This window comes from Phaethon lepturus, unplaced genomic scaffold (assembly GCF_000687285.1).
Source record: "Phaethon lepturus isolate BGI_N335 unplaced genomic scaffold, ASM68728v1 scaffold2102, whole genome shotgun sequence".
Classification (NCBI taxonomy): domain Eukaryota; kingdom Metazoa; phylum Chordata; class Aves; order Phaethontiformes; family Phaethontidae; genus Phaethon; species Phaethon lepturus.
In genome coordinates this window covers 65,215-78,186 of record NW_010521040.1, presented here as the reverse complement: position 1 = coordinate 78,186, position 12,972 = coordinate 65,215, and the positions used below count along the sequence as shown (strand labels likewise).

The following is a 12,972-nucleotide window of genomic DNA, read 5'->3' as shown; positions in this document are numbered from 1 at the left end:
AAGCATATTCCACTAGGAAGAATGCTTCTGAAGAATGTATAGAAATAGCATGTTCATATGAAAGGCACAATCTTGTATGAAAGCTACGTATAAGATAAAGTAAAAATTAGCTGGCAAAACCTCAAGCAACAAAACTCAGAAATGCAGTGTTAAAGGAAAAGGTCTAAAGGGTAGAGACATTCACAAGGGTGGTAAATGAAGGACTCATCAATTTACATAAAACAAAGTTGACATTCCAAAAGATATCGTAACTTTTCCTCTTATGAAAACTGCAGGGGAAAAAAATCAAACATAGCAGCAGATGAAATGAAGAAGTGCACAAAAGTGATTATGCTATCCAACAATTTCTGAAAGAGAGACCTAACTAATATGTGTCTGCAGAATCACGAGTGTAAGAATAAGCAACCAGGAATCCATACCTATTGTTGCACAGAGAAAGAAACTATGCAGTCAGAAAGAATGAAATTACACTAAACTTTTCAGATGAAACCACTATGTATTTGTTTTTAGTCAATAACCATGCCGATGTCTCTGCATTTTATGAACCTCACCTACACCTGTATCTACAGTTGCCTGGAATACAGTTCAGATCCCCTTAAGATGTTTCACCAAAAGTACTCCTACCTACCCAGACACAATGTTATACACAATGCAGGTTATAAGCATAAGAGAACGCTCTCTCAAACTTACGTAATTCGGAATTGTAAAACTGCTGACCATTTATTTACGCTATAAATACTCACACCATAAACTCTCACTCTAAACTCTATAAAGTTTTAAAATAGTAACATCACAATATGGACATCATGAAGAAAATAATTGTTTGAAAGAACAGTATAAGATTTTCTAAATAAAAATGGACAAAGGAAGTACAGTGAAGAAAAAGTGGAAATAAGGACTATATCCAAATTCTATGTTCAAATGAGGTACATTAATTTTTTTCTCACTCAAACTTTAGGAATTTTTGATACCCTGAACCTGATTTTCAAAAGAAACGGACATTCATTTCTTCATCTGAACTCAGTGGCAGGTTTTGGTTTTCAAAAACTTTCAAAGTCAGGGTAATTTTGACAACCAAAATTTGTTATATCTAGAATCATTTGCCATGTCAAAATCTTTCTGTATTCAGAATTTCCATTTATTTCACTACTAGTTACAGGCACAAATCTGCTACATTATTGAGCTACTGTATCTTTTGCCTCTTTTTGTACAGAATTACTCCACTTTCAGAACTTGCTTAATTGTGCTGCTGCTGAAATAGAAGCTAATTCTGTTTTCTTTGAAGTTCAGGAGAATTTAGCCATTGAATGGAATAGGAAAACCCAGAGCCATGAGGTATAAAGTTACTGGTAATTGCTTTAGAGAAGAAAAGCAACCAAAGGACTCCATGCTTTACCCAGCAAGAAGTACTTTACAGTAGAATGAAGGAAGAATTTCCCCCAAGAGTCTTATAAACAAAACTCAAAATCCTACAATATAGTTTCAGTTCCACTTATGAGGTCTATTAAAACATAATTTTAAAATATAAATTTTATATTAGAAGAAAAATTAGTACAATTTAGATTATTATAAAACATGGGGACAAAATCACTGTACATCTTACTTGTCTGTAGCTGGATGTAAAGGCTGCTAGGTAAGCTACAACTCCTGATGAAATAAGTATATCTCCAGTCAAATTGACGTACTGCCTTCCCAGCTCCAAAGCAGTCTCATGCCAGCGAGTTTTCTCACCCCCAAGGCCACCAATCAATTGTTCTGCTCGCTGTAGTTTTTTGCTACATAAGTCAACCTCAGAATAAAAAAAAAGGCAACTATGTTACATGATCACTTTAAAGATATTTTACAAATATTAGAAGCATTCAAGGATTATTTTCCTGTGCAGATGTTTTCTTAAGTAATTTAATCAAATAGAAAGAAAACATCTTCCTGTTATAATGGAAATGTTTAAAGAAGAAAAACAATCTCACTACCAGCCCAGTAAAGTCTATTCAGTTACATTTTCATGCAAATAAAGGAAGACCACTACTATAAAACATGCAATTCAAAATAGCTCTGCATGCGATATGGAAAATACTAGTAGTCAAGGAAATTATCTACATGTCATAAAAGAAACAAAAACACCCTAAAGAGATCACTGTCTCATGAAAGTGGGTATGTTCTTTTCTGAAAAAAAAAAAAAAATCCTTATGAATACATAGTCTGCATACCTGTTGTCATTTTTTAACTAAGACATCTTTTCAGTCATGTTTATAATCTAACAACAAAAAAAAATATTTAAAAGGAATTTGATCCAGCTCTGCTAGAATTCTTTACTATCTAGAAGAGACACATTTCAAACACAGGCTAGGAGGAAAATGATGCCAACTCTTGCTGTTGCTACAATCCTCTCTCTCTTTTGGTAACCACACCAGCCAATTTATGCCACAGTAACAAAATGCTTATGTAGTTTATCCCTCCCTTCTACTTCCAAACCATATCAGGATGCAGAAGAAACACACAAAGAGCTGACTTTAACTACAGACAAGAATTAAGACTCCATTTCAAATTCTGATACTATTTTTGTAAAAAAAGCTCAAGATGATGTACTGCAAATCTTAAATAAAACAATAAAATACCATCTTCTAAACATTGCCTATTTCTACACACATAACAGCTATTTAGCAGTCAGGAACAGAATTTACCAAAAATATTCTCAAATTTGCATTAGTACAGAAGGTATAAACAAACTTTCAAAACTTTAAATGTACCAACGTGCAAGTTAATAGATGAATCAAACTCTCAGTACAACCATTGAAAATTTATCTCCTCACAAGAAAGTAGATAAGAATGAGGATCTAGGAGAGGGATATCAGTTGGTGGATTCACAACATCTATATATTCTATTACTTTAAATCATTTATTCCCCATGCTTTGCCCATTTGTAACTTTAAGACCATTACACCAAAATAAAAACATGGTTATCTAAAAGTAACGACTTTGTTAAACATACTGGCAGTTAAAAGGAAAAATACCATTTGACAATGAAGCAAATTTTAAATAACTTTTCTGGATATCAGTAGAACAATCGTTCATCTTTTGTATCATGTACCTGATTTTCCAAGTCAGCCTTCTCCTGTTTCTTGGATTCCAGTCTCTGCTGGAGTACAGCCAATTTATCTTGCACCTCTTTCAGGTCTGCTTGTTTCTTTCTTAGACCTTCCATAGCGATCTTTAATTTTCCTTCAGCTTGATTCAACTTTAGCTTTTTGGGTGCAACGTTTTTTGTCACTCTAAATAAAGTCAAAGAATTAATTAAACACCTGAATGATATACCCTCACTCCGGAGTTACTATTAAAAAGGATGAACATAGGAAAGATGAAGGGAAACCTCAGCAATTCAGTAGCTTATGCAATATTCCATTTCATAATTTGATGATATCTGAAGACAATTGGTTTTTACTTAATGATTTGTTTCTGTGCTGATACCGACTGATTTATGCAGTTTCTGCATATTTTTCTGTAATAACAGGTACCGATTAAATGCAGAAAGGGTTACGCTTCCAATCTGTGTCCCATTTGATTACAATTTAGAATCCATTATGGATTTGTGCCATTAGAAACACACAAATAATCATACATATTAAGTAACACTCACAGATACTGTACACACACATACAGCCAATTGTGTATGCAAAATAAAAGAAAGAAATTAATAGCTCTTCACATCCAATGATCTATCTTCCAGTTTTGAGGATTTCAATCTTTTACACAGATAATTTTGTGAGGAGAATATTGGAAGTAATATATAACTGAAAACATATTGTTTATCTTTCCATCAACAACATGCAAGGAAATATGCTAGTATGTCCCTATGCTCAACCAATACAGTTTTTCAGAAGTATTAACCTCAATACTCTCTCGTACTGGTGTAAGTTGCAGATCTCCTTTGAGGTCCACCTTCTTAGTTAATTTTCTCTCTAACAATTGGTACTCGTAATGTTAGAAGTTGTTCTCAATTTGAGACCTCCGTCAAGCATGCATTTACTAACCTTTTAGTCAAGTAACAAAATACCCTCTCAGATGAAGACATGTACTACCTACCATGACTCAACTTTCAAATTGCAAGTCGACCTTACTTGCCCAGTACTGAGTTACTGTTAAATGTGAGTTCCAGATGCTTCAAATTGGAAAATATCATAAAAAATAAACACACTTTTTCAGCGCATCAAATAAAATGTGTAACACAAAATATCCTTTGGGCTTGACAGACTACTAAAAACCTCCAAAGACTTTTCAATAATGCCTCTATTTTGTGCAACATTCTAAAAAGAAGTTAACTTTATTTGCTAACTGAACAGATTGTTGCTCCCATGCCACCTTAGAAAAATTCAGAACTAAAAATCAGGCTCTACACCTTAACATCTGATATCTTACATGAATAAACCTTTATGACTGCTTGTTTGCACAAGTTTCCCACTAGTAAGAATTAATTTCACATCTCTCTTGGTGTTAAACTGATCTCTCTAATCAAATTTATTTTAACGTTTTTAACATTTTTATACATACTTACGTATCGTAAAACTCCATGGCTATGACCCATTTGCACAGACCCTCTGCTGCCGTGGAAGCATTTCGAATTTTGTCTGGTACAAACTCGGGATTTGTAAGATACTGTTTTCTTATGATAGCCATGTAAGCTGGGGGAATGTTATCCTTGTCATATTCATGAAGAGACTGAAGAAATCTTATGTCACCCAGAAGTCTCTTAGCAGGACCCCAGAAATCCTCAACTTTTTTTCCAGAACCTGTTGGATCTGGAATCCTATCTGCTTTGATGCCCTTAAGTATGCATATAGCTTCCATTACAAGCTTGACACCAGCAGGAGGACTCTTCATGGACTTAACCACTGTAATATCCTTAAACAATAATTAAAAAAACACCTTTAGAGCTCTGAACATAGGTGGATTAATTCTTCCATTACAATAGAAATAATAACCCATTTAACATCAATATAATATTTTTCCATATACATTTGCTATTCTCATACTTGATAATTTTAAATACACTATGATCTCAAGTTCATAGCACAAGCCTGCATTGTCCATACATATATATCTTATTTTCTTTTTGTAAAATTTTTATTTAATTTTTTTCCATTCTTTCTAGTCCTTTCTTTGAAGTGCTATGCAGGTTAAACTAACATTGACATCTAAACAAAAGTATCTGAAATATAGTCAACAATCAGTTTAGAGGAGACAAAAAATTCTTATCTGTAATTACTTTTTCTGCTTCTAATTCAGTAGTGGGCATTGTACCTCAGTTATAGAGTTCAGATGTTCCAGCATTATGCTCTACCCTTCAGTTCAGACTCTAACACTTCTAAGCTTACAGGATTACATCAGCAGTGGCTTAGTAGATTTAAGATAACAAGGTAAAAGCTGCCTTCAACCCAGAACTAAAGATTTATGTTATCCAAGTACAGAAAATAAATCAATTAGTATTCTGCTCAGTTATTAAACTCCCAGAGTGAGTTGAATGAGGGAAGAGGCAGCTAAAAGGAAGAAAACTATTGGGTAAGAAGTAGTTACAGTATAAGAAATAGCAGGAAATAAATAGGCAAAGTTTTAACCACAAATACAGAATAATAATATAAAAGAATTAAACACTTGTACACATATATGTACAACTAATTAAGAGGTTTGTAAACTTAAAAATTATAAAGAATAATCTCTCTTACTCTTCCCAAAGAATAACTGCATGAAAATGCAAATAGTCTTTCTACGAGCTTTTCACAGAGAATACATACTCCTGTAAATGAAAGGATTTCTAGATTCTCATGTTTATTTTGCCAATTAGTGTTAGATTTTGAGAGCTTGCCCATGGTTTCTTTGCGGTCTAGAACATTGGGACTTTAGATGGAAAGAGGTTATCTTTTGAGTTCTGGGAATGTTCATTTGTACCACAATAAACAGAGAAATGTTAAGACTGGATTTAAAAAAAAAAAAAAAAAAAGGAGAATTATTTCCTTGAAACTTTGAACTATGGTTCCTGGAGCTACAAGCTTTTTTAAAAAAACAAAACAAAACAAAAAACCACCACCAAACAACCAAACCCAGCAACCACATAAGTGATTCAGGAAAGGGAAACAAGAGCAGGTAAATAAAGCTAGGGAATTTCAATCAGGCAGTCAGAAAACTAGCTGATGGGATCTCTAGGGAAGGAAGTCCTTGGAGAAGAACGACAACCAAATTTAGCCAGCCATTCCAGGAAACAAAACTAAGGACAAATACAAATTAATTTAATACAACGAAGGGTTGTAAGCAGAGTAAGAAACTATTTTAAAGGTTAAACTCAAACCCAGCTGCAATTAAAAGCAATATGAATTAGAACAAGAAAAAGTCTATAACTAAGTAATAGTAAGAAAAGCAAGAAAAGTGCTGGCTAGGTACTTAGTGAAAAGACTGAGATACAAGTAAATGACATATAGTCAAAATGTTAATGCTCTTTGCATCTGCTGTCTCTAAAAGATTAACTGTGAGAAGGTGACTAGCACAACTGGTAACACTGTCAAAACTCAGCAAAGATTTGACCAAGGTTGCACAGGTCCGGACTCATGCAATGTTTTAATTACTGGAATGAATGATGGAAATGAGAATATGTTTATTAAATTTCCAACTGATAGGAAGTTGAGAGTAAATGCAAATACACTGGAGTAGAGAACAGGAAAAAATTACCTTGATAAATTGCAGAAATGGAAAGCTATCTATGATTCTATGAACTAGTACAGAAAGAAAAAAGAAAGGGAAAGCAATGATTATGTAATAGTGATTTTCAGGAAATGATACAGCTGTTGGCATGCATAACAAACTAGACATGTCAATAATCTTCCTCTACTCTACACAGCATTCAGCAAAACTACAGCTGAAATATTGTATTCAACTTCAGGCAATGCACCTGAAATGAATGTATGGAGAAGGTCCAAAAAGAATAACCAGGAAACCTGCTTTATGAGAAAAAGACTAAAAGAATAATGATTACTTAGCTTACAGAAAAGAAAAACTGAAGTGGTGAGATCAGTGAGTACAGTCTTTAACTGCATAAAAGATGAACCATGTCCACAGGGAGCAGGATGGAAAACAAGGTTAAGTTGTAATGAGTAAGATTAATAGTAAGCACCAGGAAAATCTTCTTAATGGTAAATGTGTACAGTGGAACAGATTACAAGTGGAAGTTGACAACTTCCAGGGTTCCCTTCCTAGTTCTAAACTTCAGTGTCTTTCTATGCGTATTGCTACAAATCTTGCATGTCAACAGCAAAATAACACTTAAAATTGTTATACATTCTCTGTTCCTTGCTCAACAAGTCATATGACGTACACAGTTCCTTTTTGACTTTAGATACTCATTTCAGCAGTACTGAATTACATAGAGATCTGTTTCTCCAAACAAAGCACTTAATCTGCACATTTATGTACATGGATTTATGGGCACAATTTGCAATGTGTGTCCTGCTCTGCTTTCCATCAGTCATGGCCAGGGTGCAGGGTGAATCAAAAAACAAAGAGTCCTGTACAGGTACTCTAAGCAAACCTACACACAGATTTTGTTGTGTTCATCGTGCTATTTAACTATATTTTGAGGAAGTTGCTACTATATTTTTCCCCCCCCCACTCTTGTATTACAGTACTCCCTTCTTGGAGACACTAAGCACTGACAGCAGCTGAAGTATTACTTCATTAGCCTTACAAGCCTCGTTCTTGTCTTGTTGTTCACAAGTATATTGAAGTGAATAAGTAGGCATCTGCTATTTTCACAAAGCATGCCAATGATCTGACAATGCCAGAATCTAAAACTTTTGATACCAAGCAATAGCTGTAGACAACAACCATCTGCTTTCTAGCTAAGATTTCCTTGAAAGTTTTTGAAAATCTTGTTTTCAGCAACAACAGCTGGATCCTATAGTCCATCCTCACTTTTACAATCTGGGACAATTCCTTTCATCCCACCATGAGCAAAATATCATCCAGGCAAAGAAAACCTGAATATCTGTAAAATCAAAGGTGGCTGCCTCCACTGTCATACTCATGAAGAGTGGTCCTTTAACACAGGGAGACACAAAACTTCAACCTCAATTTTTAGACTCTGAAAGACCAGATACAAAAATATTAGTTGACATGCTAGCAGGTTCTGAATAAGAAAGTAAAAAGCATACATTTTCTAACTTCTTAATGTTGAGTCAAAATATTTTTATAACTATGAATCTTGAAATGGCTAGAATAATACTTGATCTTGTAGTCCATAAAGATTTAGCATTATAGCTTTTTCACTAAAAAATAATGACAGAGTAACATTTTGTATTTTAAAACTGAAAGATGTCAAGAAGTTTCTAAATTACAAAACTGTGTAAGTATAATGTAGAATCTGAAAAGGCAGATATTCTATGCTTTTGTGTATCTGAATACCTCTCCAGTACGCAAATATGCATCATTAGCCATACCTGTGCAGTTAGAGTGTCAAGGGCAGCCAGAGCACTTTCTAAACAAGGCATAGCTTGTGCTAAGTCAGCATCACATTCATCTTTGATGGCTTTTGCAGCCATAGCCTGCTCATTTGCCACTGCTTCATCAGCTTTCACGACTTTTTCAGTTTTGGCTACTTCTAAAGATTCTTTTTGAATAACGACCATCATCTCATCAACCTGTTTGCTAGCTTCACGTAACTGAGGTTGCAGAGCCTCCAGCTCAGATTGCATCAAGGCTACTTGAGATGCAGCAGAGTCCAGTTTCTCCACGCCAACTTCATATCTTCTTTTCATTTTCATCACCTTACTGAAAATAAATAGTACTTTATTATAACAATATTTTATTGGTACTTGATCACTTCATTCATTGGGATCCATTCCCCAAATTTCAAATTGAGCCACAGTCTTGAACTATTTATCACGTATACTCAGAGATTAGGATATAGATAAATAAATGATCACTTACAGGTAAATAAGTGATTGTTTATCACTTCACATCAGAAGCAACATAAACTTCTGCCTCTGTTGACAGCAGCTACAAAATCAAGATGACACAGTAGTAACAGACAAGAAAAGCAGAGGGAGGAAATGGGGATACACTCATGAAGATTATTAGTTGAGGTGAGACTGAAGTATGATTAATATAATTGGGAAAATCATTTGGCAGCGGAATGTGAATAACTCTGGGGGCAGCCAATAGTATCAAAATCAAGAAATTCCGAAGGCATTAGATCACTATATTCAAAACTGTATTCCTTTATTCCTGGAATTTGTTGCTGTATACAGTGTTTCACAAGCCTGTTGATCAAATTAAGCACTTGTCTTAATTGTTATGGTAGTGTCTTATCAATGAGAAGGAGAGGAAAGAAACTTTCCCTCATCAGCCATAAGAATAGAACAGCTACGCACATGCATACAGAGGTCCTTTCTGCATAGGCACAGCACAGCTGAACCCTGCTAGCAAGTCAATAACACCTAGCAACTTGGAAGCTGCTTTCCCAGATGTCATCTTCCCTACATCCTCCAGAGAACCACAGAGCAAGCAGGCTGCATTACTCTGGTAGCATAACATACATAATCACCATATAGTAACATCACCAGACATGTCAGAAGTAGTCTAATGCAAATATATTTTGAGAGCATCAAGTCAGACTTGACCAAGTCAGTCCAATAAGGAAGCATGTGTCCTAAAAGTACATTTTATCCATCTACTGCTCTGACAATTTAAATTAACTAAAAACAATTCACTTGTTTCGTTCAGATTAGCTGCAAGAGATAGAAAACAATTAATATTGTGAACTTGATTTCCTCTAGAAAAGCTCACATTATAAATCCTTACATGCGTTTCTTTTCGAGTAGACTTTTAAAAGTGGAGATCAATTCCAAGTATGAAGTAGGTGTAACATAGTTGCGTCTTTGAAGCTCTGCATAGTATAAGTCAGATAAAACAATGGTAGACATATGAAAGCTTTTACACATATCAATACACCCACTTCGAGTTTCCTCTGACATTTCGATATCTTCCAAGAAGCGAGAGGCAACAGCTTCTAATGCATCTTCAGGCCACGTCTGAAACAAATTAATAAATACCCTTCTCTTATTCAGTACTTCACACTCATTAATCTCAAAACATTTTTCAAAAAAGTACCTTTACCCCATTTCATAGATTACTGAGGCACAGAATAATGACTTCCTGATGAAAAGATCAAATAGGACAATAACAGAACTGGAAAGAACCAAACTACTTAGGGATTTGGTTCAAACCCACTGTCTTATTTCATCCAATAGAAACACTGTTACTAAAAGGAAAATTTTGCATTTTCAGCATGTCCATATTTGTGTGTAACTGTCTCCTCTTCCTCTTCAAAATAACATTTAAAGATACAGTACTACATTTTAAAACCTGATGAAATTTAAGTTCCTCAGAGTATTTATATGATTAAATTCTACATCATAAATATTCTAAGGTCTTTTGCGTACAACAGTCAGAATATAGTTTTATTGCAGAGTAGTGGGAAAAAACCCTAGTGTTCTGCATCAAAAGATGTCTGTATTTTTGACAGGTATTTCAGTTTCAAACATTTTTGGCACCCTAGATCCTGGTAGTCCTGCTAATAAAAGGAAACACTACATATTTTAATCGGTAACGTCTACAGTGCTATGTTCATTCAGTTATATTCTTCTACCACAATCAGACAGTTACTCTCTTGATAATTTTGCATTCAGAACAGTTTTAATGGTGTAAACAATTTAAAACATGACACTAAGAAAATTAAAGATATTTTTCACTGCTAACTTGACCAAAGAGAATTACTTGCTACAAAAAGGGTTGAAGTTACATTTCTATTGCATTTCTGTTAATAACAAGCCCAACAGAAGTTTCGGTTTTACCTGAAACCAGTCGAGTGTGCAGCAGTTGACAAGAGCTGGAAATTTACGAAGGCGATTACGGAAAGCATCTCCAATGGGACTCATTGCCAGTACTATATGAAGCTGATCTCGACAGCGATCAACAAACATGTTAAAAAGAGCTATAGGACTGCCATCTGTCCGTTTTGTCCTGTCCCGCTGGCGATCTACTTGACGCATTTGTTCACAAATTTCTTGTTTCTCATCTACTGCAAAGAGGTTTGGCACTTCACCCGCATTTAGTAAGTTGTTAATGTCTTCTAAGAATGATTCCTTTTTAATCTGTGTATCTGTGAACAAAAACACTCCCTGCATTTCCCCTTCAGTAGATCTTCTTAGTATGACTTTTAAGTCTTTATGCCACTCACTGATACCATAACTTTTCGTTATTTCAACCTGAAAAAGGTTGTATTCAGCCATATGGGCTGCTAACCGAGTAAGAGATTGCCGACCACTACCTCCAACACCAACAAGGAGAGCATGGCTGCGAGGCTGTTTCAGAATACGGGAAATTCTACAAATATGTTCTATAGCAAATCGGAACAAGACAAGCTGCATTGGCTTTTTGCTGATGTTATTAAACTCTTCAAGGTGACTCTCTACAACTAATCTCAATTGATCTACATCACTGATCTCCCTGTATTTAGTGTCCTCTCTCTTAGGGTCATGAAAATCACAAAACATTAAGCTATGCAAGTCATCTTCTTCTACTTTGCCATCATTGTTGAAGTCCAGATTCTGGAAAAGTTCATGAAAGTCTTCATGTAAGTCATTTTTCACTACTTCTTGGATAAATCCAACAAGCCAAGCCCGGTCAGGATTATCCACCAAGCGATCATAATACACTCTAAGAACCTGTATAATAAAAATGTAATTCTTTAGGAGTTACTTCTACTCTTGAATTCATACTCCTTTTAAACAAGCTTAAAAAAAAATACAATTCTGCAAAAGGCTTAACTAAACTTCATTACATAGAAAAAAACCAAAATAGATATTTAGAATTAAAATGAACAGTTGAGCCCACTAATATTACTTCTGAAGTGAAATGTCATATGGAAATACTTATATATACACACGCACATATACAGATATATATTTATAAACGTTATTACATAAATGCATAAAAGGCTGCTGCAAAGAGAAAGGGAACATGTTAGTCTTTCCACTAGAGCTAGACAGGACAAGTTATGGGTTTGTATTTTCAAGAAAGATGATTGCAGCTGGATATTAGAAAATGCGTAAAGATAGTAAAAAGATAGAAAAACATGAATAGATTGCCTGGAAGTCTGAACATACTTCATCCTTAGAGAATTGTAAGGAATTCTTAGAAAAAACACTTCAAAAGTTACTGTTGGTTCCTTTCTTTATGTGATCCCTGCTTTGGGGAACAATGATGGACTAAATGATCACCAAAGATCTCTTCCATGGTCATTTTATGCTGATTTGATTCTATGAAGCATGGGTAAATATTTTAAAAGCAACAATTATCAATGACCTTGCTTTTTTTTAATCCAGGAAAAGAAACAAAGAGCAGATATCACCTATATGGGGCTTTTTCCTCATTTTTAAAAGGGATATTTCACTTGAGCTCTTTCAGTGTGTCTATCCTTTTATAACTGAAAGACAGGAAGCATTTTCTGAAGACAGTAAGCTCCAGAATTTCTTCTAATGGCAGCCCAGAAGTAAAATAAAAAACCTCAAAATTTGCAGTGACCCAGGACTACTTGCTGTTCTTCTCACTGTTGATTTTGGTTTTTTGGAGGAGGAGAGAAGAAATGGAAAGGACTGTGCAAACATTCAAAGTAGCAAACAGAGATTATGTAATCACAGCAAAGGTATCAACAACCAACTTATTTACTAAGGTAAGATTCATACTTTGAAAAAGTCTAATTTCCTCTGCCGATGAAGTATACAAAATCCTGTCTCACAAGTGTTTATTCACAGCTATTAGCCAATAAGAGATATCATTACAAAATGATTAACATGCAAATCTACATCTTTTTCTTATTTATAATAAATACCATTTCTTAGTATTAGGTGACTTACCTCATGAACCCAGAGA

At 34.7% G+C, this 12,972-nt stretch overlaps 1 protein-coding gene across 1 annotated transcript in view; it reads right to left on the bottom strand.

Annotated features, from left to right (window-relative positions):
* The window catches only part of DNAH7 (dynein, axonemal, heavy chain 7), a gene marked incomplete at its 5' end in the record, with an annotated part of 112,562 nt that overhangs the window by 38,332 nt on the left and 61,258 nt on the right, over positions 1-12,972 (bottom strand). Inside the window, 6 exon segments of the mRNA XM_010297578.1 lie at positions 1,604-1,789; positions 3,089-3,269; positions 4,550-4,896; positions 8,478-8,808; positions 9,841-10,070; positions 10,893-11,801. Of these exon segments, the coding sequence (XP_010295880.1) occupies positions 1,604-1,789; positions 3,089-3,269; positions 4,550-4,896; positions 8,478-8,808; positions 9,841-10,070; positions 10,893-11,801 (2,184 nt within the window).